The sequence below is a fragment of the Culex pipiens genome, chromosome 1 (genome assembly GCF_016801865.2).
Source record: "Culex pipiens pallens isolate TS chromosome 1, TS_CPP_V2, whole genome shotgun sequence".
NCBI classification, from domain to species: Eukaryota; Metazoa; Arthropoda; class Insecta; order Diptera; family Culicidae; genus Culex; species Culex pipiens.
In genome coordinates, this window is record NC_068937.1 from 20,829,382 (window position 1) to 20,852,353 (window position 22,972).

At 32.7% G+C, this 22,972-nt stretch overlaps 1 protein-coding gene across 3 annotated transcripts in view; it reads left to right on the plus strand.

The window, feature by feature from the left end:
- Positions 1–22,972, plus strand: part of LOC120416886 (adenylate cyclase type 9) — a 58,028-nt gene that overhangs the window by 11,701 nt on the left and 23,355 nt on the right. Inside the window, exons 1-2 of one of the 3 annotated variants that reach the window (XM_039578780.2) lie at positions 14,235–14,385; positions 15,251–15,593. Coding sequence is in view for 1 of the 3 variants with exons in the window: in XM_052710104.1 (XP_052566064.1) it covers positions 2,302–2,310 (9 nt within the window). In the remaining 2 variants the exon portion in view is untranslated. Of the gene's footprint in view, positions 1–1,924; positions 2,311–14,234; positions 14,386–15,242; positions 15,594–22,972 lie in introns of those variants that run through there. The other 2 variants (XM_052710104.1, XM_052710112.1) reach the window with 2 other exon arrangements.

Genomic DNA, 22,972 nt, shown 5'->3' on the forward strand with positions numbered 1-22,972 from the left:
GAATTTTAAGAATTTTAAGAATTTTAAGAATTTTAAGAATTTTAAGAATTTTAAGAATTTTAAGAATTTTAAGAATTTTAAGAATTTTAAGAATTTTAAGAATTTTAAGAATTTTAAGAATTTTAAGAATTTTAAGAATTTTAAGAATTTTAAGAATTTTAAGAATTTTAAGAATTTTAAGAATTTTAAGAATTTTAAGAATTTTAAGAATTTTAAGAATTTTAAGAATTTTAAGAATTTTAAGAATTTTAAGAATTTTAAGAATTTTAAGAATTTTAAGAATTTTAAGAATTTTAAGAATTTTAAGAATTTTAAGAATTTTAAGAATTTTAAGAATTTTAAGAATTTTAAGAATTTTAAGAATTTTAAGAATTTTAAGAATTTTAAGAATTTTAAGAATTTTAAGAATTTTAAGAATTTTAAGAATTTTAAGAATTTTAAGAATTTTAAGAATTTTAAGAATTTTAAGAATTTTAAGAATTTTAAGAATTTTAAGAATTTTAAGAATTTTAAGAATTTTAAGAATTTTAAGAATTTTAAGAATTTTAAGAATTTTAAGAATTTTAAGAATTTTAAGAATTTTAAGAATTTTAAGAATTTTAAGAATTTTAAGAATTTTAAGAATTTTAAGAATTTTAAGAATTTTAAGAATTTTAAGAATTTTAAGAATTTTAAGAAATTTAAGAATTTTAAGAATTTTAAGAATTTTAAGAATTTTAAGAATTTTAAGAATTTTAAGAATTTTAAGAATTTTAAGAATTTTAAGAATTTTAAGAATTTTAAGAATTTTAAGAATTTTAAGAATTTTAAGAATTTTAAGAATTTTAAGAATTTTAAGAATTTTAAGAATTTTAAGAATTTTAAGAATTTTAAGAATTTTAAGAATTTTAAGAATTTTAAGAATTTTAAGAATTTTAAGAATTTTAAGAATTTTAAGAATTTTAAGAATTTTAAGAATTTTAAGAATTTTAAGAATTTTAAGAATTTTAAGAATTTTAAGAATTTTAAGAATTTTAAGAATTTTAAGAATTTTAAGAATTTTAAGAATTTTAAGAATTTTAAGAATTTTAAGAATTTTAAGAATTTTAAGAATTTTAAGAATGTTAATAATTCAAGGAGTTTTAGGAATTATAAAAATTTCAGGAATTTCATGGATTTTAGAAATTTTAGAATTTTTAGGAATTTTAGAATATTTTGGATTTTTAGGTATTTTAAGAATTTCAGAATTTTCGAAATTTAATTTAGGAAATTTAGAAATTTTGTTAATTTTAGGAATATAAGAAATTTTTATAGGAATCTGAAGAATTTTAAAATTTTTAGGAATTTAATGAATTCAAGGATTTTCTAGGATATTTCTATTTTAGGATTAATTTTGGAAATTTAGACAATTCAGGAATTTCAGGATTTGAAAAAATAAGATTTCTTAGGAAATTCTTGGTAATTTTTAATGTTTCAATTGTTTTTTAAGAATTTTAGGTTTTTTAAGTTTTTTTTAAGAATTTTGAAAATATTAAAATTTTAAGAATCTTGAGAATTGTTTTTTAGAATTTTGAAATTTTTAAGAATTTTAGGATTTTTAGGAATTTAAAAAATTTGGAGAATTTTAGGGACTTAAGATTTTTTTTAATTTTAGGAAATTCAGGAATTTAAGAATTTTAGATTTGATTTAAATTTGAATCTTCCACTGTGAGCTAATTTAATTTCACAGGTGTGCGTTTGGCTGCGTGCTCACCTGACCCACTGTCACCGAAAAGGGCGCTCTCCATAAACTCAGCCATAAAGACCATTTTACAACATCGAGTACCAACCCACGACGACGACCACCACACCGCAGATTTGCCACCACCAAAGACCTTGTCCAACTGTATAAAGTTCCCTCTTATTTCATTCGTCTCATTCTTCCTCTTCTTCTTGTTGCTTTCAGGTGCCACTCGATGCCCATTTAGGGAAAGTCACGGCAGACGACACCTTGAGGGGGACACCACCCCCACCCGCTTGAAACGAAACCATCCCAGAAGCAGAAGTCGCTGAATTGACTGCGAGAATCCTCAACGACAGTGAAAGCCTAACAAGAAGAAAATAATAATAATCATGAAATGGCAGAGGCCTAAAGAAATAAGAAAAATGTGAAAAATGCCTAATTTGCGGGAAAAGTGAGCAAAAAAAGTGTGACGACGGAAAATTGGCCGTCAAATAAAACCAGAAGAAAAAGAAGCTAAATTTAAAGTCAACAACAGCAAAAGAAGAAGAAGAAGAAGAAAAGTCAAAACATCAACATCATCAGCAAGAGACGCAGCAATCATGTCGGAGGTGAGTTGAGTTTGAGTTTTGTTTTGATGGGTTGCTTTCAAGAAGCTTTCAACATCAGCGAAGAGGGGAGGGAAAAGAGAAAAAAAAGGGGAGAGGGGGAGCTATCCGTTGATGACAGGTGACGTGTGTGCGTTTGTGTGTCTTTCGCTCGTTCAGAGTGGATTTGACAGGGAAGAAAAGTCGAGGCACTTCTTTTCTTCTTTGTCACTGGCTTGCTTTTCGCGATTGTTGAAAGAAAAATTATATCAGGATCAACCTTGAGGTCAACGGATGGGGAAAAATAAATAATTATAAAAAAATGTAAAAATATAGAGAAAAAGAGTTTTGAAAAAATATTTGCTACAGACTAAGTTTGTGAAAAGTATCGAAATCCCGCCCGAAATAGAAAAATCCATTTGTTTTAGATTATTTTTGGATGTAAAATTGAATTTAGAAACAAAAAGTACTGTTGAGATTTTTTGATAAAATCATCGTTTTCGAGTTTAAGCCATTTTTATGTTAACATTTTAAGAAAAAAATAAAAAAAAATATTTTTTTTTAATTTGGTTCATCCTCGTCCATTTTGAAAATGATATTTTTGAGTAGTTGAGATAATTTTCGACATTTTTCATTTTTGAGCATTGTTGATCTGACCTTGTTGCTAGGATATGGCTTTGAAAAGAATTAAATTTAAGAACAAAATGTTCTAAGTGCTACCCATTTAGCCTTCAATTTTCTATCGATATCTTGGAAACTATTGACCCGATGTAAAAAAGTTAAACTCGTACCAAGTTTTTTCAATCTTTTGAACAAAAAAAAACAATATTTCGGATTTTATTTGGCTATTTTAATGACAATAATCATTAACTGGCAAATTACAGGCTTTTCCTAAATAAGTTTATTCAAAGTATTTCTTCTCGTAATTTGAAATCAAGGTTTCAAACGACGGTATTGATTTCACTAAATAAAAACAAAAATGCAAAAAATAGTCATTTCAATGTTTGTATGGATTTTAACAACAGAAATTAAAATGCATTTTTTCAATATTTCGTCACCGCCATATTGGCCGCCATTTTGCATTCAAACATTTTAAATCTCTTAAGCATAGTTTAGGGATAATACTAAAGCTCGACAATAAAAAATTAGACAAAAAAATACGTGATTCAATTATACGAAGTTTGGTTTATCCGAAATGATTTTTTTCCTAGGCCTTCGGATATTATCGAGTCTGGACTGTATATTTTTTTGAAAATATATTTTTTTTCATGTTTTGCAAAGCAGTTATTTTTTATTTAATTTTTGTTTAATTATTCGTGAAATTAGAGTTTCCAGTACAAAGTACTCGAATTTCAGCAACATATCGTTTTTTCGATAATTCTATCGGCCATAATCTCATCGACGATAATGGACAAAAATAACTTATTTTAAAAATCTTGTAAAATTCACTGAATCAATCAATTTCGATAATCAATTTTGGAAACATTTTTTTTTATAATTTGCAATGTGGGTATCAAACGCTTTAAAATTTTGCATGCATTTCACTGTTAAGAGTTTTTTGAATGAAATACTAAAATTTCCACAAAATATTGTATTTTTCAAAAATACGATCTCAAATCTTTCCAAACGATTCGAAATGTTGGACGCATTTTCACTGTTTTATAGTTTTTTGAAATGATTACTAAAATTTTCACAAAATCACAAACTTATTATTTCGAAAATTCTAAAATTTTCATAATTTACCATATGGGTTTAAAACGAAGCGAAAGTTGTTGTGCTTTTTTAGAGTTTGGAGTCACAATTTTCACAAAATACTGTATTTTTCGAAAAAAAAATACATTTTTTAAATTTGCAACATGTTTATGAAACGGTTCGAAATGTTGGTTGCATTTACACTGTATCAGAGTTTATTTTTTAAAGAAATAGTAAAATCTTCACTAAATGGCGTTTTTTTTTGCAAATATTGAAATTTTCGCTGTTTTAGAGTTTTTGGAAATAAATACTTCACTTATCACAAAATAACGTGTTATTTTCAAAAATACTCAAATTTTCAAAATGAATACGTTATTTTGTGAAAATTTTAGCGTTTTATAAATAGAGTTTAAAAAAATCTCGAATTAAAGCGAAAAACCATACCACATTTAGCTTTGTTTTATACTTGATTATCGAATGATGGCAAATTCTAAAAATTTGAGCACTTTAAAAAAATGGTATTTTGTGAAAATTTGAGTATTTAAAAAAATTATAATTATAAAGAAAAAAAGCATGCAAAATTTCGCTTCGTTTAATACCAATTTTGCAAATTGCGAAACCTTGCTGGATTGGATAAATGTACGACTCGTGCTGAAAAAATCTTCTTTTTGCAACTTCTATTTCAAGACTTTGGCAAGACTCGTAAAAAAGAAAGTATATAAAAGTTAAAAAATAATTTGTTGAATAGGTTTTTAAAGAAAAAAAATACGGAAAATAAAAAAAAGCTTCATTTTAAATACTTCAGTTAGACTTCTATTTACTTTAAAATTTTGAAGGTTTTTGAAAACATTATCTATATACTGGTGAGCAGCTTAAGACTACGGACATTTTTTCTACTAAAACTACTGAGAATCTTCAATAAAGTACATTACGCCCTTTTAAAATGTTAGTATTGGTTTAAAAATTTTGAAGATATTTTTTTTTGAAAAGATCGGAAAATTTCACGAATGTTTCATATTTTAACATTGCAAATTGGACCATTAGTTACTGAGATATCGACATTAGAAAACGGTTGGTTGTTTGGGTGAGACTTAGAAAACATAAATTTTCCTGTTTTTAACCTTTGCATGGCAATATCTCAGCAACTGAGGGTCGTATCAACAAAGTTCTAAAATGCAAAATATAGCGAATTTTCTCAGTTTTTCAAAAATATTTTTTTCAAAAGTAGGCAAACATGTGCACTAATTTAAAAAAATAAAAACTGAAACTATTTTCAAAAAAGTTACCTAAAAATGGCCTTAACTTGAAAACGGTGCACTTTATCAAAATTTCACTAAAGTACTTTTTGATTGCAAATTTGATTTTACATCGAAAAAAAAAGTTGAAAAAAATTTGCGACCAATATACTTCGATTTTCAAAAAAATCAGTATTGATTAAAATAATCATAACTCGGTCAAAGATTTTTTGCACAACCTGAAAATTTCTGAAAAGTTGGCATATGATGTCCTCTAAAACATATAAAAAATAGTGTTTTTTTTGCAAATCAAGTTTAAGTGACAAAAAGTGAAATTAAAAATCACCAACATTATTTTTACCGTGTAGTCCATATCCATACCTACAACTTTGCCGAAGACACCAAATCGATCAAAAAATTCTTTCAAAAGATACAGATTTTTGAATTTTCACATATCATTTTTGTATGGACAGCTGCCAAATTTGTATGGAAAATTATATGAACGAACTAATGTTGCAAAATGGCTTCTTTGGGCATACCGAAGGCACCAAAAAAGTTTCAGCCGGATTAAAGAATACAAAAATTAAAATTAAAGAAAAAAGACCGATTCCGTAGAGAACTGCTCTGTTTTAGAGTTTAAGGGATTTTCACAAAATAACGTGTTTGTTCGAAAATACTCCAATGGTTTCATACAAAAAACTGTACTGCCCCTGATCGCATAAATGTCCCATACGCATTTTAATCGTTTTTGAATTATTGATGCAGTTTGGTTTAAAATTGTGTGCTATTTTCGAAAAGCCTATATCATCCAGTACTTTGTTCTATAAATCAGGAGAAAATCCAGTTTTTTTTAATGAAAACTTACACGTAGCCTTATGTGTGGGACAAACTTGAGATGCATTTTTCTCAGCTTGTTGTTTTTGCATATGGGACATTTATGCGAACATGGGCAGTGTACAACAGTGAAAAAGCATGTAAAATTTCGAATCGTCTGATACCCGTATAGCGAAGAATAACAATTTTAGTATTTTCAAAAAATACGTTATTTTTTGAAAATTTTAGTATTTCATTTTAAAAACTCCTATTAAAGTGAAACAGTATAAATTTTTTTTATACGTTTGATATTTGATGATAGTTTGATTGCAAATTAATTTTTTTTTAGCATTTTCGAAAAATATGGTTTTTTTCATAATTTATGAAACCACTTTGGATAAATGTACGACTCGTGCTGAAAAAATCTCCTTTTTTGCAACTATTATTTCAAGACTCTGGCTAGACTCATAAAACATGAATGTTTGTGAAAGTTAGTGATTTTTTTTGTTAAATGTGTTTTTAAAGGGAAAAAATACTGAAATTAAATAATAAGCTTTGTTTTAAATACTTACACTGAGTTTATAAAATAACGGCATAAGTATAATAGTATAATTTATGACACAAGGCAAAAAAAAAAAGATTTTAAAATGTTTATAAATTTTATTTAATGGTTATCATATACTAAAGAATTAAACCATTTTGGGGTAGGGTTGCCAAATTCTTAAAAAATGTTTCTAAATCCACCTTTAGGTGGTTGGTGCCTTCCTCTCATTCCTCATCATGACGTGATTCCAACCCCCCTAAAATCCACATGGTTTATAGATCGCCCCTAACGTGATCGCAGCACCAAAGAGGTCCTAATAAAAATAAGTGATGAATAAAAAAACAGACTGCCTACAGACTTTGTGTCAAGATTGTACATCCACCGCCGTGGGAAAATAGATTAAGGTTATGTAAATTCAGAGCATTTTTTAAACTGCTTGTAATTTTATATAGGTAAGTCAGATATTGAAAATTCTTAATCCACAAGAAAGGTCATTTTAGAACCTTTCTAAAAATATATAATATGACAGGTTTCCATGCAAAAACCACCCTTTTATGCAAGTTGTGAAATTTATATGCAGCAGTGTTTTAAGCATAACTTTTGATGAGCTTTACTAAATCATATAAATTTCAATTGGGAGTTATGAAACCCCAAGACGGATCGAATGAGGCCAATACGGTCAAAATCGGCTCAGTCAATGACAAGATATTCCAGTGACATTGATTCGGTGCACATGTCTACATACAGCCAAACACACAGACATTTGCTCAGTTGCTAATTCTGAGTCGATATGTATAAATGACGGTAGGTCTAAGAGGTCTATTTAAAAAGTTCATTACAGACAAGTGTGCATATTTCCAGATAGGGTTGCCAGATTTTCCACTGGAAACGGGTAGGGCTTGCTTACTGATTTCTGATGTCCATTTTTTCGTCACTTTTTAAGGATTCGAAAAATTACTTTGAAAAATCTAAACACGCACAACATAGATAGGGTTGCCAAATATTGGATGTCTTTTCAAGACATTCTCAACAATAAAAAAAATGAAAATATCCATCTAATTTTTTTTAGATTCGTTGAAAATAGTTGAAATTTTAATATTGATTCGAAAACCTAAGATGCAGCTGTAGATAAGAAATTAGATATAAATAAATAATTTTAATTTCCTAAGAAAGTGTTGCTCAAGAATTGAAAAATTAAATAACAAGTGATTAAAATTTTTTTTTACATCAATTGAGTTTGATGAAAAAAAAAACAAATATAGCTCCCATTTTTCCAATTTCTGCCAACGATTCCCAGATGTCAAGTTGGCTCTAGAGCCGCCGCAGCACACTTCAAGTCAATTCAAAGTCAAAGTCACAAGCTGGCGGCACTGGCCGCCAGAAAGACCGTCTGATTTATGGGAAGGTCATCCCACTGGGGCGGAAAAGGGGAGGGATGGTTTTATGTTTAATCTTTCGACTTTGGTGATTTTTATTCTATTTTGCTCTGATTCCTCTGGGCGTAAGGTGTCTTTCGAACTCTCCCGGGGATGATCATTTGTGTTGAAGGTGCGGCGACTGACAGACTGACTGAAAGCCAATTGGTCGGAAAATGAAGGCCAGTTAATCTCGGAACCGCGGCATGATGGATGAGAATGGTGCTTGATTTGCCGCGGCGGCGGCACCCTCGCCGGAAAGAGAGCAGCTAATTGTGTGTAGTGTCGGAACAAAAATATCAAGACCAGAGGAAGACATAAAACAAACTCATTTGCAAACTGTAAACAATGCTAGGGTAGCTGCTTCTAATATTGACTCTCTATAGATACCTTGTAGCTTTATGGTTAGTCTTAATTTTAAATTGACAGTTGACAAATTGACAGTTTGACAGTGTTAGTAATATAGAAATATATTCAATACTTACCAGCGATTACAATTTCACCTTTCACAAATCTTAAAATCTACTTTGTACTTACCTTTTAAATAAATTCGAAAAATCAAAGTTTGTTCGAAGCGGTACCTCGACTTTGAAGTCCGTAATTGAGAAGCTCTCCCAAATATCTTGCCCGCTGGCCTACTTGAAGAATTTGGTCTGTCACCTCAAAACATCATAATTCACCGGCTCAAAACGTTCATCTTTCAGCGGCTAATTTGCAACAACAACAAAAAAAAAATGCTGAAGATTACCTTCAAACCCAGCTTGGCATCGGTTCAACAATTTTAATAAAGTGTCAATTTCGTGAGTTACCGCCCCGACAAGTGAGCAAGTTCGCAAGCTAGACGACATAATTTTTCCGCGGTGACCTCGGCGACATCAAAAAGAAGAAGCAAAAAAAAAAGAGATCATAAACCTGTAAGTCACGCCCGGGACAGCCTACTTAAGCTTGAGGGATGGGTCGCAAAGTTGGTCGGTGCGTCACATTATCTCGGCGGCGGCGATCAAGAATGTCACTGTGACGCGACAGTTTGAAATTGGTCAATCTTGGAAAATGAGCAGAAAAAAACTAGTTTTGAAAACAATTCTTTCCTAAAGCAAAAATAGCACCAACTACCCTAACGTGTCGATGACACAGCCGTGTAATTGTTGTGAAGTTATTCATTGAAATTGGCTGGTGTTTGTGTCGCGCACACAACCATTGTCAAACCGATCGAGTTTTCGTGCCTTAATTCCGTCGCGCACACTACTGACTTAGTGGCGGCCGCGAGGGAATCGCGATAACTGCCGAAGGGGTTCAGTGGTGCCAACTTTGCTGAAGCTGCCCTATCAAGCTAAATCTACTCATTTTTTTTACTAGATTTATGGTTAGTTTTAAAATATAAGTGACAGTTGACAAAATTGACAGTTGACTGTGTTAGTAGCTCTAAGAAAATGTTCAGTACTTACCGTTTTGCAGCTATCTTAAACCATTTTGTACTTACCAGGAGAGAAACTTCAAATTTGTTATTTCGCCGCATGAGGTACCTCGACTTTGAAGTCCGTGTTAGGGAAGCTATAACAACTGAACGATTTTTTAACTGAGGTACCATAACTTTGAAGTCTGTGATTGGGACTCCTTTTCGAAATCAAAAACAACTTTTGTTGAGATACTTCAACTTGAAGTCCGTGATGGGGGAGCTCGTCAAATGTCACCTGGGGGTCTAAGTTGAAGAAACTATCAAAAGCAACCGTTTTCAGACCAATTTCTGTTAGTCGATTTCTATAACGTCGACAAAAGGTGTTTTCCAAGGTTGTTAAAGATAAAAATTATATAATTTGCAATATGGGTATCAAACGATTCGAAATTTGCATGCATTTTAACTGTTTTAGAGTTTTTTAATGAATTATTAAAATTTTCACAAAATACCGTATTTTCTCGAAAAAACTTTTTTTTTTATAATTCGCCATATGGGTATCAAACGATTTAAAATTTTGCATGTATTTTAACTGTTTTAGAGTTCTTTGAATGAAAAAGCAGGTAAAATTTCGCTTCGTTTGATACCCATGTTGCAAATTATAAAATTTTTCGAGAAAATACGGTTTTTTGTGAAAATTTTAGTATTTCATTAAAAAAAACTCAAAAACAGTGAAAATGCATGCAAAAGTTCGAATCGTTTGAGACCCACATTGTGAATTTTAAAAATTTGAGTATTTTCGAGAAAATACGGTATTTTGTGAAAAATTTTGTATTTCATTCCAAAAACTCTAAAACAGGTAAAATACATGTAAAATTTCGCTTCGTTTGATACCCATGTTGCAAATTATAAAAATTTTTGAGAAAATATGGTATTTTGTGAGAATTTGAGTATTTCATTAAAAAAAGTAAAAATGTATAAATATTTACTAAGAGGAAGCATTAAATTCAACATAATTTAGTTGGTTTCAGTCAATTTATATTAATAATAAGCTATCGTCCGTTATCGTCGATAAAATTATCTTCGATAGAATTATCGGAATAACGATAACGATAACCATTATCGTTATTGTTAGACGATAATATTATCGACGATAACTCTATCGATTTGGTGTTGGTGCTTTCCATTACATAAAAACTATGTTTGCAAGTTAGCCAAGACGCAGACCTTAGCTTTTTCCTGTATTAAAAAATGTTCAATGGTGCGAGTCTTGGCTAATGTTTATCAGCGATATTTGTTTTGGTAACAATTTGAAAAGCCTATCTTAAACGGAAAACATCATTTAAAAGTAAACACGACTCACACTTGAGCATACTTCAAAAGCAGAGTGCGAATAACCTAAATCTTTCTACTTAATTCTGCATTAGTCTTAATATTAAATTTGACAGTTGACAAAATTGACAGTTGACTGTGTTAGTACTTAGTAACTATGAAAATATGTTCAGTACTTACAATTTATCAGCTACCCTAATCCACTTTGTACTTACCAAGAAAAAAAAGCAATTATCTTCAAAATCATACAAGGTACCTCGACTTTGAAGTCCGTGTTAGGGAAGCTATTTAAACTGACCGATTATTATGATGAGCTACCTTGACTGTGAAGTCGGTGCTTGGAACACTTCCCCCAACGTTCAAATCAACTCTTGTTGAGGTACTTCGACTTTGAAGTCCGTGTTAGGGAAGCACGTTTAACATCCAACTTGAGGTCTATGTTGAAGAAACTTTTATTAGCTTTCTTTTTTCGAACCAATTTCTATTTAAGTAGTACGACGACAAGAGATGTTTTCCTTTTCATAAAAAACAATTTTGGTAAGTTAGCAAAGACGCACACCTTTGCACTTTTCCTGTGTTTAAGAAAGTGTAATGGTTTGAGTCTTGGCTACACAGTTAATGAGCGTTTTTTGTTTTGATAACTGACGTGAAAGGAAAATTCTCTAACGGAAAACATTGTTTAAAATTCAGACAAGACTCACACCTTATCATTTTGTAAAGTTGAGAGTAAGAAGGTGTGAGTCTTGGCTAATTTAAAATTGAAGTAGTCTGTTTTTCAAATACATAAAAAAAGTTTCTTTACTGTTTTTTTTGTTTCATTACTGGAAAAAAAAACTCATAAACAGAGTGAGAACTAACTGATCCTTTCTAGCAATTTTAGGGTTAGTCTTAATACTAAATTTGACAGTTGACAAAATTGACAGTTTGACAGTGTTAGTAACTTTTAGAATATGTTCAGTACTTACCACTAACCATAATTGCATACACCTTATAACTACTTTGCACTTACCTGAAACCTTCAACCTCACCATCTCAGCCCCAAGGGGTACCTCGACTCTGACGTCCGTGATTGGGAAGCACCATTTTCTCTACAACTTCCTCCCAGCTGGCACCCCTGCCCAACCGTGTGTGATAAACTGTTTCATTTCCTTCCACCTTTGTCACACCCCTCCCCCCTCTTTTTCCGTCCAACCTCTTCGGCGATTATCAGCGATGGCTTAGCGACGACTCAGTTTGATCGTGACCGCATAAACTGAGACGTCGCGGCGGTCGGTCGGTCGACTTGAGTCGACTTTAATTAAGCTGTCAGACGCACGCTCGGAATTGTCGGAGCATTGTCGCGCGAGTAATTCAAGTGACTTGAATATTGTGGATTCTTTATATTTTAAGAAAATTGAATTTTCTGAAAATTCCGATTATACAATACAAATCGCTGCGGAGGAAGACGGCGGGGCTTGCAAAAAATCTTCAACGGTTCAGTTATTTGTGCAAGTCGTTAGTGAAAAGATAATAAAAACACCTTGTGCTGAGCGAGAGAGCGAGCCGCGAAGAGAAGAGAAGAGGGTGGTTGCTTTTTGGCGGGTGCTTATCGTTTATGTAAACAGAACTTTGCGCGGCCAAAATCCAATGTCTGGAGACGAAGAAGAAAAAGAAGGGCAGCGCTACTTGAAGCAAGAAGAAAACCAAAAATTTTGCGCGGGCGATTCCAAGATGTTCAAAAGTGTGCGAGGAGGTTTCAGACTAACTAAAAGAGAGTAAACCACTAAGTAGTAACCAGAGGCGACTCCTCCACCTGTTCAACCTGTTCATTGAACAGGTAGCCGATTTCAAGCGGATCATTTTTTTATTTAAGTACCACGGTGATTTTTAAATTAGCCACATACAATAATTGTTTATTACAATTTTTGTTTGAATATACGTTAACAAAATCAACGCCCTATGTTCAGCAGCGCTGCATGCACCGAAAAAGCTTTGGCCCGCCACCCTTTACTCTTTACCTCTCTTTACAACCCACCAATACTAAAGCGAGCCAGCCTAGCGGGCCACGCGCAAATGCTCGTCGCGTTCAACACCGACCCCCTGAACGTCGGGGAAAAAATCTCCATACAGAAAAAAATCAACACATGTAAAGAGCTTCCTATTCATACGCAGCGGCAGTATCGATGTGTTGGTAAATCTGGTTCAATCTGAGAGCGTGAACTGACAGCATTTTTGGGAGAGAGCGAAATGCCACCCCCAGGCCCCAGCTGACTTAGCTCGCTCAGCTCTAAAGGGAGCTGCATGCAAAAGGTAAACAAGCCAGCTCGTTGACAGCACGTTGAGAGCATGAATAAATGAGAGAGCGCGAGAGCACCACAGATATTGCTCTATATTTGGCGCACTTTTAGGCATCAGGCTGTTTTGCGCAGACTGGTGATGGCTTGTTTTAAAACTGGAATGTTCAACTGCGCGCGTTGCACGTCTTCGTTCTTCTTGGTTACTAGTAGATTAATGCTCTACTGGAATGTGATGTAATGTTAAGTTTAGATAGTGTGATTGATAGATTGAATTGAAACAATTGAAACAAAAAAGTTGTATGCTTTTTCCAACATCACTGTCATCTGGGGAGAATCGGGACACATGTGAAGAATTATGGCTGTAGATTCAACCATGATTTTGATCGTATTTTTATGGTTTTATTTAAAGCGGATGCAGTCCTGAAAAATGTGTAAATTCGTTTATGATTTGATGCTATTAAATGCTTCAAAAATGACTGTGTTTATTCAGACTGTAGTCCCGGTTCACTCTAGTTGAATATATATTGTAGCATGAATTTTCTCTGAAATCTTTTTTTTTTCACTGATGCTAAAAACAAATATTTTCATTATCTCGGATTCAGATCAATATAATTTTATTTTTCATGTCAAAAGCCCTTCCTTATATTCGGAAATTGAATTCCGAAAACATGAGGAACTAACAGGCAGTGGAAATTCTCTTTGGCAGGATAGTGAGTAAATTCAATTCTCTAATAAATTGACAAGGGACCAAAAGCGATAAGACCTGGTTCTAAAAGGAAAAAGTAAAATGAGATTAAAAAATCATAACCGAATGCAAATTTAATTTTAAAATGTCTTTGCCCTCGAGTAACCAAGTTAAATAAAAATTAGTTGGGCTTAAAAAAGCCCAACAAACACATTTCTCTTCTGAAGGATGTGGTATTTTTTCTGAACATCCTGATGAATATTTTAAAATTCAGTACAATATTCAATAAATTCCCTTGAATTTCGATAAGGAAGGCGAAGCAATTGCCTTTTTATTCCACATTCCCCACGCTAATGATTATGTCTTATAAATACATTTTAACGAGAAAAAAGTCTTTATCGCAATTTTAATATATTAATTGCATAAACAGAAAATTATAATAGTATAAAAATATTAAAACGTGAAAATAAAAGCCATTGGAAAAAAAACAAACTTTAAAAACATTTTTCAACATTGAACAGGTGCTTCATTCGGGCACGAGTCGCCTCTGGTAGTAACAAAAGTAAGAGCAAATCGGTGTTTTGCACGTATTTAAGCGTCGTCGTTGTGGGCTAATTAAAGCAGAACCGCCCTCCCCATCCCTCCGGATCGTACGTGGTTCGTGTTGGACCGTGAAAGAGAAAATAATAACATTCGCGGGAATTGAAAGGAGAGGTAGAAAGGGGAATTTGCACTGAAACACTTTAATAATTAAATAATTTAATAATTTAATAGTTAAATAATTTAATAATTTAATAATTTAATAATTTAATAATTTAATAATTTAATAATTTAATAATTTAATAATTTAATAATTTAATAATTTAATAATTTAATAATTTAATAATTTAATAATTTAATAATTTAATAATTTAATAATTTAATAATTTAATAATTTAATAATTTAATAATTTAATAATTTAATAATTTAATAATTTAATAATTTAATAATTTAATAATTTAATAATTTAATAATTTAATAATTTAATAATTTAATAATTTAATAATTTAATAATTTAATAATTTAATAATTTAATAATTTAATAATTTAATAATTTAATAATTTAATAATTTAATAATTAAATAATTTAATAATTTAATAATTTAATAATTTAATAATTTAATAATTTAATAATTTAATAATTTAATAATTTAATAATTTAATAATTTAATAATTTAATAATTTAATAATTTAATAATTTAATAATTTAATAATTTAATAATTTAATAATTTAATAATTTAATAATTTAATAATTAAATAATTTAATAATTTAATAATTTAATAATTTAATAATTTAATAATTTAATAATTTAATAATTTACTAATTTAATAATAAAGAAAAATTCAACTTTCAAATATTTTATTGATAAGCACAAAAAACTTTAATTCAGTAAGAAAATGCTTCAATAACTAAATAATCTGTGTTTACATTAACAAAAAAAAAAGTCTTTTGTTTCAGAGAAATTTCGCTATTCAAATTAGCTACTTTTTGTTTGTTTTATCTCTCAAATTAGTAACCACGAGTCTTATCAACACAGATATCAACAGCAAAAAAAAAGACAATAAAAAACCCGAAGATTATTTTCGTCATCGTCGTGTTTTCGAAAAACATATCAGTGTTCGTATCACGTAAATACACACAAGTACACAAAACCTCCGATCTACCGAGCGAGATATCATTAAAGTACTTGTTGCTCAGCGCGTGTGTGTGTGTGGCACTGTGTCTCTATAATTGGAACCACCGGCAGCTGTGTGCAGTCAATTAGAATTTGTAGCTATCACGAAAACGATAGAAAACAAACCGGGCAGCAGATCCAATTTGTTTTGTTTGCAGAATCCGCGAGCGCAACAGCACTCCAAAATGGGACGACTTTCGTGCAGGTAAATGGTTCGGAATCTGCGGAAATTCCCGACTTGTTTGTAATTTGATAATTATCACAATGTTGAGCGATTGAATCAGCCCCGCTTCGTTGACAGATTGAATCACTGAAGTGACAGCGCGACGAGAGATAACATAATTGAAAGTGTGAGCTGCTTGCTTCCGATGGCTTGGTTTGTTGCGAAATCCGTTTCTTTTTAAACGAAACAGTGCCATCTTGCGACTAAAACTGTTAAGCAACTTGCATACAATTGAATTCCCGTCCTTGTACGCAAATCTACGACTTGGACAGCGCGACACCTGGTGTCAAATTTTCCATCAGCCACTTTTCAGCCTCCAAATCCCCCAAAAATCGATGTCTCTTTCCACAATGACAGCTCTCGCTTAATCCATTACAAATGGTCCTTCATTAATTTCCCCGCCCCCCCTTTTGGGTGGGAAACTTTTCATTTTCAATTTCCTTCCGCTGTTTCCCCACCACCTGCTCGGGCAGCAAACAATTGCCGGTGGGACATCGTAAAATAATCGCCAATCGATCATGCTGAAATGTTTACACGAGTTTTTGTTGTTTTCATTACTGAAGCCGAAATGGGCCCGGTCGCGCCCCCCTCTAGAATGTGATAGATTGGGTTTTATCGATTCTACGCTTTTGGTGGAAGAGGAGAAGGATGTTGGGTTCGCGATGGGCTGTAATTTAGTCACTTTCACTGCGGTAGGGCAAGTTTATCAAATTGGAAAAAAAGATTGTTTCCCAAAACATGGTATTTTCAAACAATATTTTTTTGAAATTGTTAAGTATTCCATTACCTACCTAAGAAACATTGTTTGGAATATTGTCATATTACTCTTGTATTCAAAGCGTTAATTGGTCTAAAAATAAGCCAAGCCAATAAAGTGAAAAGGTGTGTGTCTTGGCTTGGTGTAAACCATTTTTCCTTCATCGAAGATAATTTTTAGAGTAATTTTGAAATTTGAAGCCTTAGAAAAAACAATTGATTATTGTAGAGTGACCGTTTCTAATTTTCCCGATATATTTTTGGTTAGTCTTAAAAATAAATTGACAGTTGACAAAATTGACTGTTTGACAGCATTAGTAATTTCTTTTAAAAAATCAGTACTTACCATGAATTGTAATTCTTTAAACACAATAACCACATTGTACTTACCTGGAAACTTCAAGGTCACAATCTCAACCCCATGAGGTACCTCGACGCTGACGTCCGTAATAGGGAAACACTTTTTTCTCTAACTTCTCCTTGTTTCATTTTGATATTGTTTTTTCTGCTTTTTCTGCAAACTTCAACTGCATTTTAGCCTTTTTCTATATTGTTTAATATTGTTTAAAATTTAGGTTCTGGTTTTGCTGACTTACTTTGACTTGAAAAAATAATAATTTAAGCAAAAAACACGTCAAAATTTTAGCTAATCTAATCTTATCGAAGACAAGCGCAGCCATTCCAAAGAAAGCTTTCTGGAGAGACGTCACAAACCCTCAGACACCCCCATCCCCTCCCCCCTAAAGGGCTACGTCATTTTTGGATGGTGTCTTAAAAGAAGGGGTTCATAAATAGCCGAAAAAAGTTGTGTCATTTGTATTTGGTGCGCAATGATTTTTTATAGACTTTCTTCAAAACTCTGGAATTTACACAAAGTTTTTTTTTAATCTTTCCAAAATTTTACCTTATTAATAGTCAAATTGATTTTTTTTTCAAGATTTTAATCCTGATTTCGCCAAAGGTTAATTAACATAATTGACATACTTTATGGATGACGCCTAAGATTATATTTTTTGAATGTTCTAAAGTATAAATATGTACTCAAAATTGTTCACAAAATACCATATTTTTATCAAACGAAGCGAAATTTTATTTTTTTCACCTTAGTGGAGTTTTTTGTAAATTACTAAAATTTTCTCAAAATACTGCATTTTTTCGAAAATACTCAAATATTCATAATTTGCTATATGGGTATGAAACGAAATGCAATTTTGTATGCTTTTTCAATTCATAGAGCTTCTTTTAAATATTAAAATTTTCACAAATTACCGTAATTTTTAGAAAATACTCAAATTCAAAATATGCAGTATGGATATCAAATGAATTGCAATTTTGTATGCCTTTTCAATTTATCAGAGTTTTTTAAATACTAAAATTTTCACAAATTACCGTATTTTTCGAAAATACTCAAATTTTTATAGTTGGAATATGGGTATCAAACGAATTGCTTTTTCAATTTAATAGAGTATTCAAATTTTCATAATTTGCAGTATGCGTATCAAACGTATTGAAATTTTGGATAATTTTTTTGAAATTATCAGAGTTTTTTGGAACAAAAAGCTTTTTTAAACTTTTATTCAATTGCAAGTCCCAATTAAAGATGTATGTATTGTAAATGAATTTGAGTAACATTTATCTTTATATTTCATCAGGAAAATATTATGCATCGGTGGTCCCCTCGTTATTTTTCGCTACGTTCTCAGCCCAGTTACCGAACAAGTACTGTACTCAAATTTGGTATGCTTTTTTCACTTTATTAGAGTTTTTTTTAGGAAAATACAAAATTTTCTACAAAATATCGTATCTTTCGAAAATACTCAAATTTTCATAATTGAAATATGGGTATCAAACGAATTGCTTTTTCAATTTACTAGAGTTTTTTTTAAAGTACTAACATTTTCACAAATTACCGTATTTTTTCGAAAATACTCAAATTTTCATAATTTGCAGTATGGCTATCAAACGAATTGAAATTTTGGATAATTTTTTTTAAATTATTAGAGTTTTTTTGGAACATTACAACATAGGCATCAAACGAAGCGAAATTTTGCATGCTTCATGCAAACATTCAAATTATTTATGCTTCACATAAAATTGTGCGTCGTTTAATGCCCATATTGCAAATTAAAAAAATAAGTATTCTCGAAAAAATACGTGTGAAAATTTTAGTATGTTTTTTAAAAAAAAACTCTTATAAAATGAAAAAGCATACAAAATTTTGTTTTGTTTAATACCCATGTTGTATATTTTGAAAATTTGAGTATTTTCGAAAAAACGGTAATATGTCGTTTGATACCCATTTTGCAAATTATGAGAATATGAGAACTTTCAAAAAATTCGGCATTTTTCAGTGTAGTCCTTATCCATAACTTTGCCGAAGACACCAAATCGATCAGAAAATTCCTTCAAAAGATACAGATTTTGAATTTTCACATATCATTTTTGTATGGACACCTGCCAAATTTGTATGGAAAATTATATGAACGAACAAATGATGCAAAATGGCAAAAATGTTTCAGCCGGATTAAAATATACAAGAAAAAACGTAACTTAATCCACCTTTAGGTGGTTAGTGCCTTCCTCTCATTTATAGAGTGATTCCAATCTCCCTAAAGTGTACACATTGTTTATGGATCTCCGCTAACGTGATCGCAGCACCTAAGAGATCCTAATAAAAATAAGTGATGAGTAAAAAAAACAGACTACCTACAGACTTTTTGTCAAGACTATACAGACACCGCCTTTGAGGAAAATGGCATTCCTCTATACGGCTTTTTCGTGGCGATCAAACCCGACCATTTGAGGTTATGTAAATTCAAACCATTTTTAAACTGCTTGTAATTTTTGATAGGTAAGTCAGATTTTGTACATTTTTAATCCACAAGAAAGGTAATTTTAAAACCTTCCTGAAAATATATAATATGACAGGTTTTCATGCAAAACCACCCTTTTTTGCAAATTGTGAAATTTATATGCAGCAGTTTTTTAAGCATAACTTTTGATGTACTTTACTAAATCTTATAAATTTCATTAGGAACTTATGGGATCCCAAGACGAATCGAATGAGGCCAATACGGTCAAAATCGGATATTCCAGTGACATTGATTTGGTACACATGTCTACATACAGCCAAACACACAGACATTTGCTCAGCTGGTGATTCTGAGTCGATATGTTTAATTGACGTTAGGTCTAGGAAGTCTAATTAAAAAAATCATTTTTCGAGTGATTTTATAGCCTTTCCTCAGTAAGGTGAGGAAGGCAAAACTCGAATGACCGAAATCTCAGAGAATTGTTCAATTATTTTAAAAGGGGACAAAAACGGAACAAAAACTTTGAAAAATATTTGCACTGGCCTAACCAAAATTTAAAATGAAATTTCACTTATGGAAGCTTACCCAAATTTAAGTACTGCAGGTCAAATTTGAGCAAGCTACCTTCTGTCACTTTGCGCCTATTGTTCCGCGCAGATCACACTTCACACTGTGTGTTGTAATGAAACGTGTTGTTCTCCGTGCGCAATGTCCCGTCCCGATTCGTGTGCAACCTGCGGCCGGATGATCTTCCGGCATGTCGTCACCTGCGGTGGACCTTGCGGGCTGCTCTTTCACCTGACCTGCACTTCGCTCCAGCCGGAAACCGATCCGGCGACCTTCGACGAGCTGAGCTGGCTGTGTGACGGCTGCCGACTGTTCCTGGCGCTGCCACCGGAGGTTTGGACGGTGATCTTTGGTCAGCTGGACGTTCCGGATCTTCTGGGTGTTCGGCGTACGTGTCGCACCTGGAAGCAGCTCGTGGACGAGAGTCCGACGCTTCGGGCGCGCCTGTCGGTGCGGATCGAGGACGATCACCGGCTGAACTACGACCCGGTGGTACCTGCGGCGTCCAGGGTGAGCATCACGGTGTCTGAAATTGAAGAGGTGGACTCGTGGTGGCCGACGTTTGGCGCCAAGTTGGTCTCCATCGAGCTGAACGAGTGTTTGATTTCGCTGGCAACACTGCTGGAAATGCTGCGCCAGGCGCCACTGCTGAAGGAGTTGGCGCTGTTCGGAGTGATTCGTTCGGATTACCATGTTCGCGATATGGCCGGTGCCAACTTCCGGCTGGATAACCTGGAGAAGCTGGCGCTGAGCGAGTGCGACGAGCGGAAGTTTCTTCCGACGCTGGTCAAGATGTTTGCCAAGATGTGTCCACGGCTCAAGTATCTGGCTGTCCGCGAGAACTCCAACCGGAAGGCGCTCATCCGGATGGTTCGAGCGGTTCAGAGCACGCTGCAAGGAATCAAGTTCGAGGTCACCTTCAAGGTTCTGGAAGCTCTGATGAAGCTGGAGAAACTCCAACTAAAGCACGTTACGATTCTCCGCGTGATCAAGTTCAGTGAGGAAGCGTTCTCGAATTTCTTCAAAGCTCAACCGAGTATCGAATATCTCTGCATTGGTCCGGACGCCCTTCAGCTGCTGAACGCAGAAACGTTTGCTCTGCTCAAACTGGTCACCCTAAAAATCGAACTACTCGACAACTTCACCCTGAATTTAGGCCACATGCCTACTCTGAAGCACCTGGAACTTACCGCCACGGGATTTCACCATCCCGACCTCATTTTCGACGACCGCACCCAAACTCCCAACCTGGAAGAGTTCCGCCTCTTTGGCGCCCAACTCGTCGGCAGCAGCCTGGCCAACTTCCTAACCCGCTGTCCGCGCCTTCAGCTGCTCAGACTAGCCTACCTGGAAGCCAGCTCGTCCCACGGCTTCGGATCGCTCGCCCAGCCCTTCAACGCCGTGCAGACCCTCAAAATCGACGAGTGCGACCTACCCCGGTCGCTCCTCCTGAACCTGCTCCGACTCTGTCCGAACGTGCGCCATCTCGAGCTGCTCGCGGTGCCGGAAGTTGACCACGCCGTCGTACGAGGCATCCTGAAGCGGTTCCCGGCATTGCGGCGTTTGGCGCTCTTCACGGTTCACGATTACGCCTCGCTGGCGAGGTGTCTCATCAAGTATCACGGGCCGGATCTGCGCCAGCTGGACCTGAAGTACCGGAGAGGGTTCGGCAGCATCGATGCAGCGACCAGAGCCAAACTGCTGGAACATTTTGGTGCGTCCGGGTGTCGGGTGCGGTTCTATTGGAGAGACGAGGAAGTGTACGGGCAGGATTTGATGAAGTTCTAGGGTTCGCAATAAAAATTTTCAACATCTACTGAAGTGTAAGCAAAAGAACTAAAATGTTGAATAAATAAGCGGTAATTCGAAGAAAATGCACCTGATGCTTCATGAAAAAATGCTTCCGAAAAAGCCTATTTTTTACAAAAAAATATAAAATTCCAAAATTCAAAATTTTTCAAATTTAAAAATTCATTTTTTTATATTCCAAAATTTTAACATTCTGAAATTCTAAGGTTCTAAAATTCTAAGGTTCTAAAATTCTAAAATTGTAAAATGCTTAAATTCTTAAATTCTTAAATTCTTAAATTCTTAAATTCTTAAATTCTTAAATTCTTAAATTCTTAAATTCTTAAATTCTTAAATTCTTAAATTCTTAAATTCTGAAATTCTTAAATTCTTAAATTCTTAAATTCTTAAATTCTTAAATTCTTAAATTCTTAAATTCTTAAATTCTTAAATTCTTAAATTCTTAAATTCTTAAATTCTTAAATTCTTAAATTCTTAAATTCTTAAATTCTTAAATTCTTAAATTCTTAAATTCTTAAATTCTTAAATTCTTAAATTCTTAAATTCTTAAATTCTTAAATTCTTAAATTCTTAATTCTTAAATTCTTAAATTCTTAAATTCTTAAATTCTTAAATTCTTAAATTCTTAAATTCTTAAATTCTTAAATTCTTAAATTCTTAAATTCTTAAATTCTTAAATTCTTAAATTCTTAAATTCTTAAATTCTTAAATTCTTAAATTCTAAAATTCTAAAATTCTTAAATTCTACAGTTCTAAAATTCTAAAATTCTAAAATTCTCAAATTATAAAAAAAATTGTTGAGATTTGAGAAGGTGTAATTGGTCTGAATTTCTTTGAGCAGATCAATCTCCAATTGTTGTGGTAGATCAGCTAAAACTATGTTTATTTTATTACGCAACAAAAATTATAAAATTTTAAAATTAAAAATTGCTAAAATTCAAAATTTTAAATTTTTAAATTTCATTAATTCTAAATCTCTAAATTTCATTAATTCTAAATTTCTAAAATTCAAAATTATAAAGAAAACAAAGGTCAACTTTGACTGTTTCAAGATGCCAACAGACATATCGCAAAGAACTAACAAATCTCTCAGAAAACGAAAGCCATTTCGCGCAGACTTGAAGATAACGACCCACACGAGTGTCATAAGTTTGATAAGATTGCGAAAATTAATAAGATTTTGATCTTTCCAGCCAAAAATTGGCCAAGGACAATGCTATCTTGGAGGCGGCCAAGATTTGTCGACGAGTCCCCGGAGTGTGAAAGCGCACAGACAATCAGAGTTGGGTCGCAATTTGAAGGTTTTAATAGCTTAGGGCATCTCCACCCTGGCGGGAGCAAATGGGTTTCAAATTTTATTGATTAGAATCGATTTGTTTGCATTTTGTTGAGCTCGAGCTTCAGTAAAGTAATATT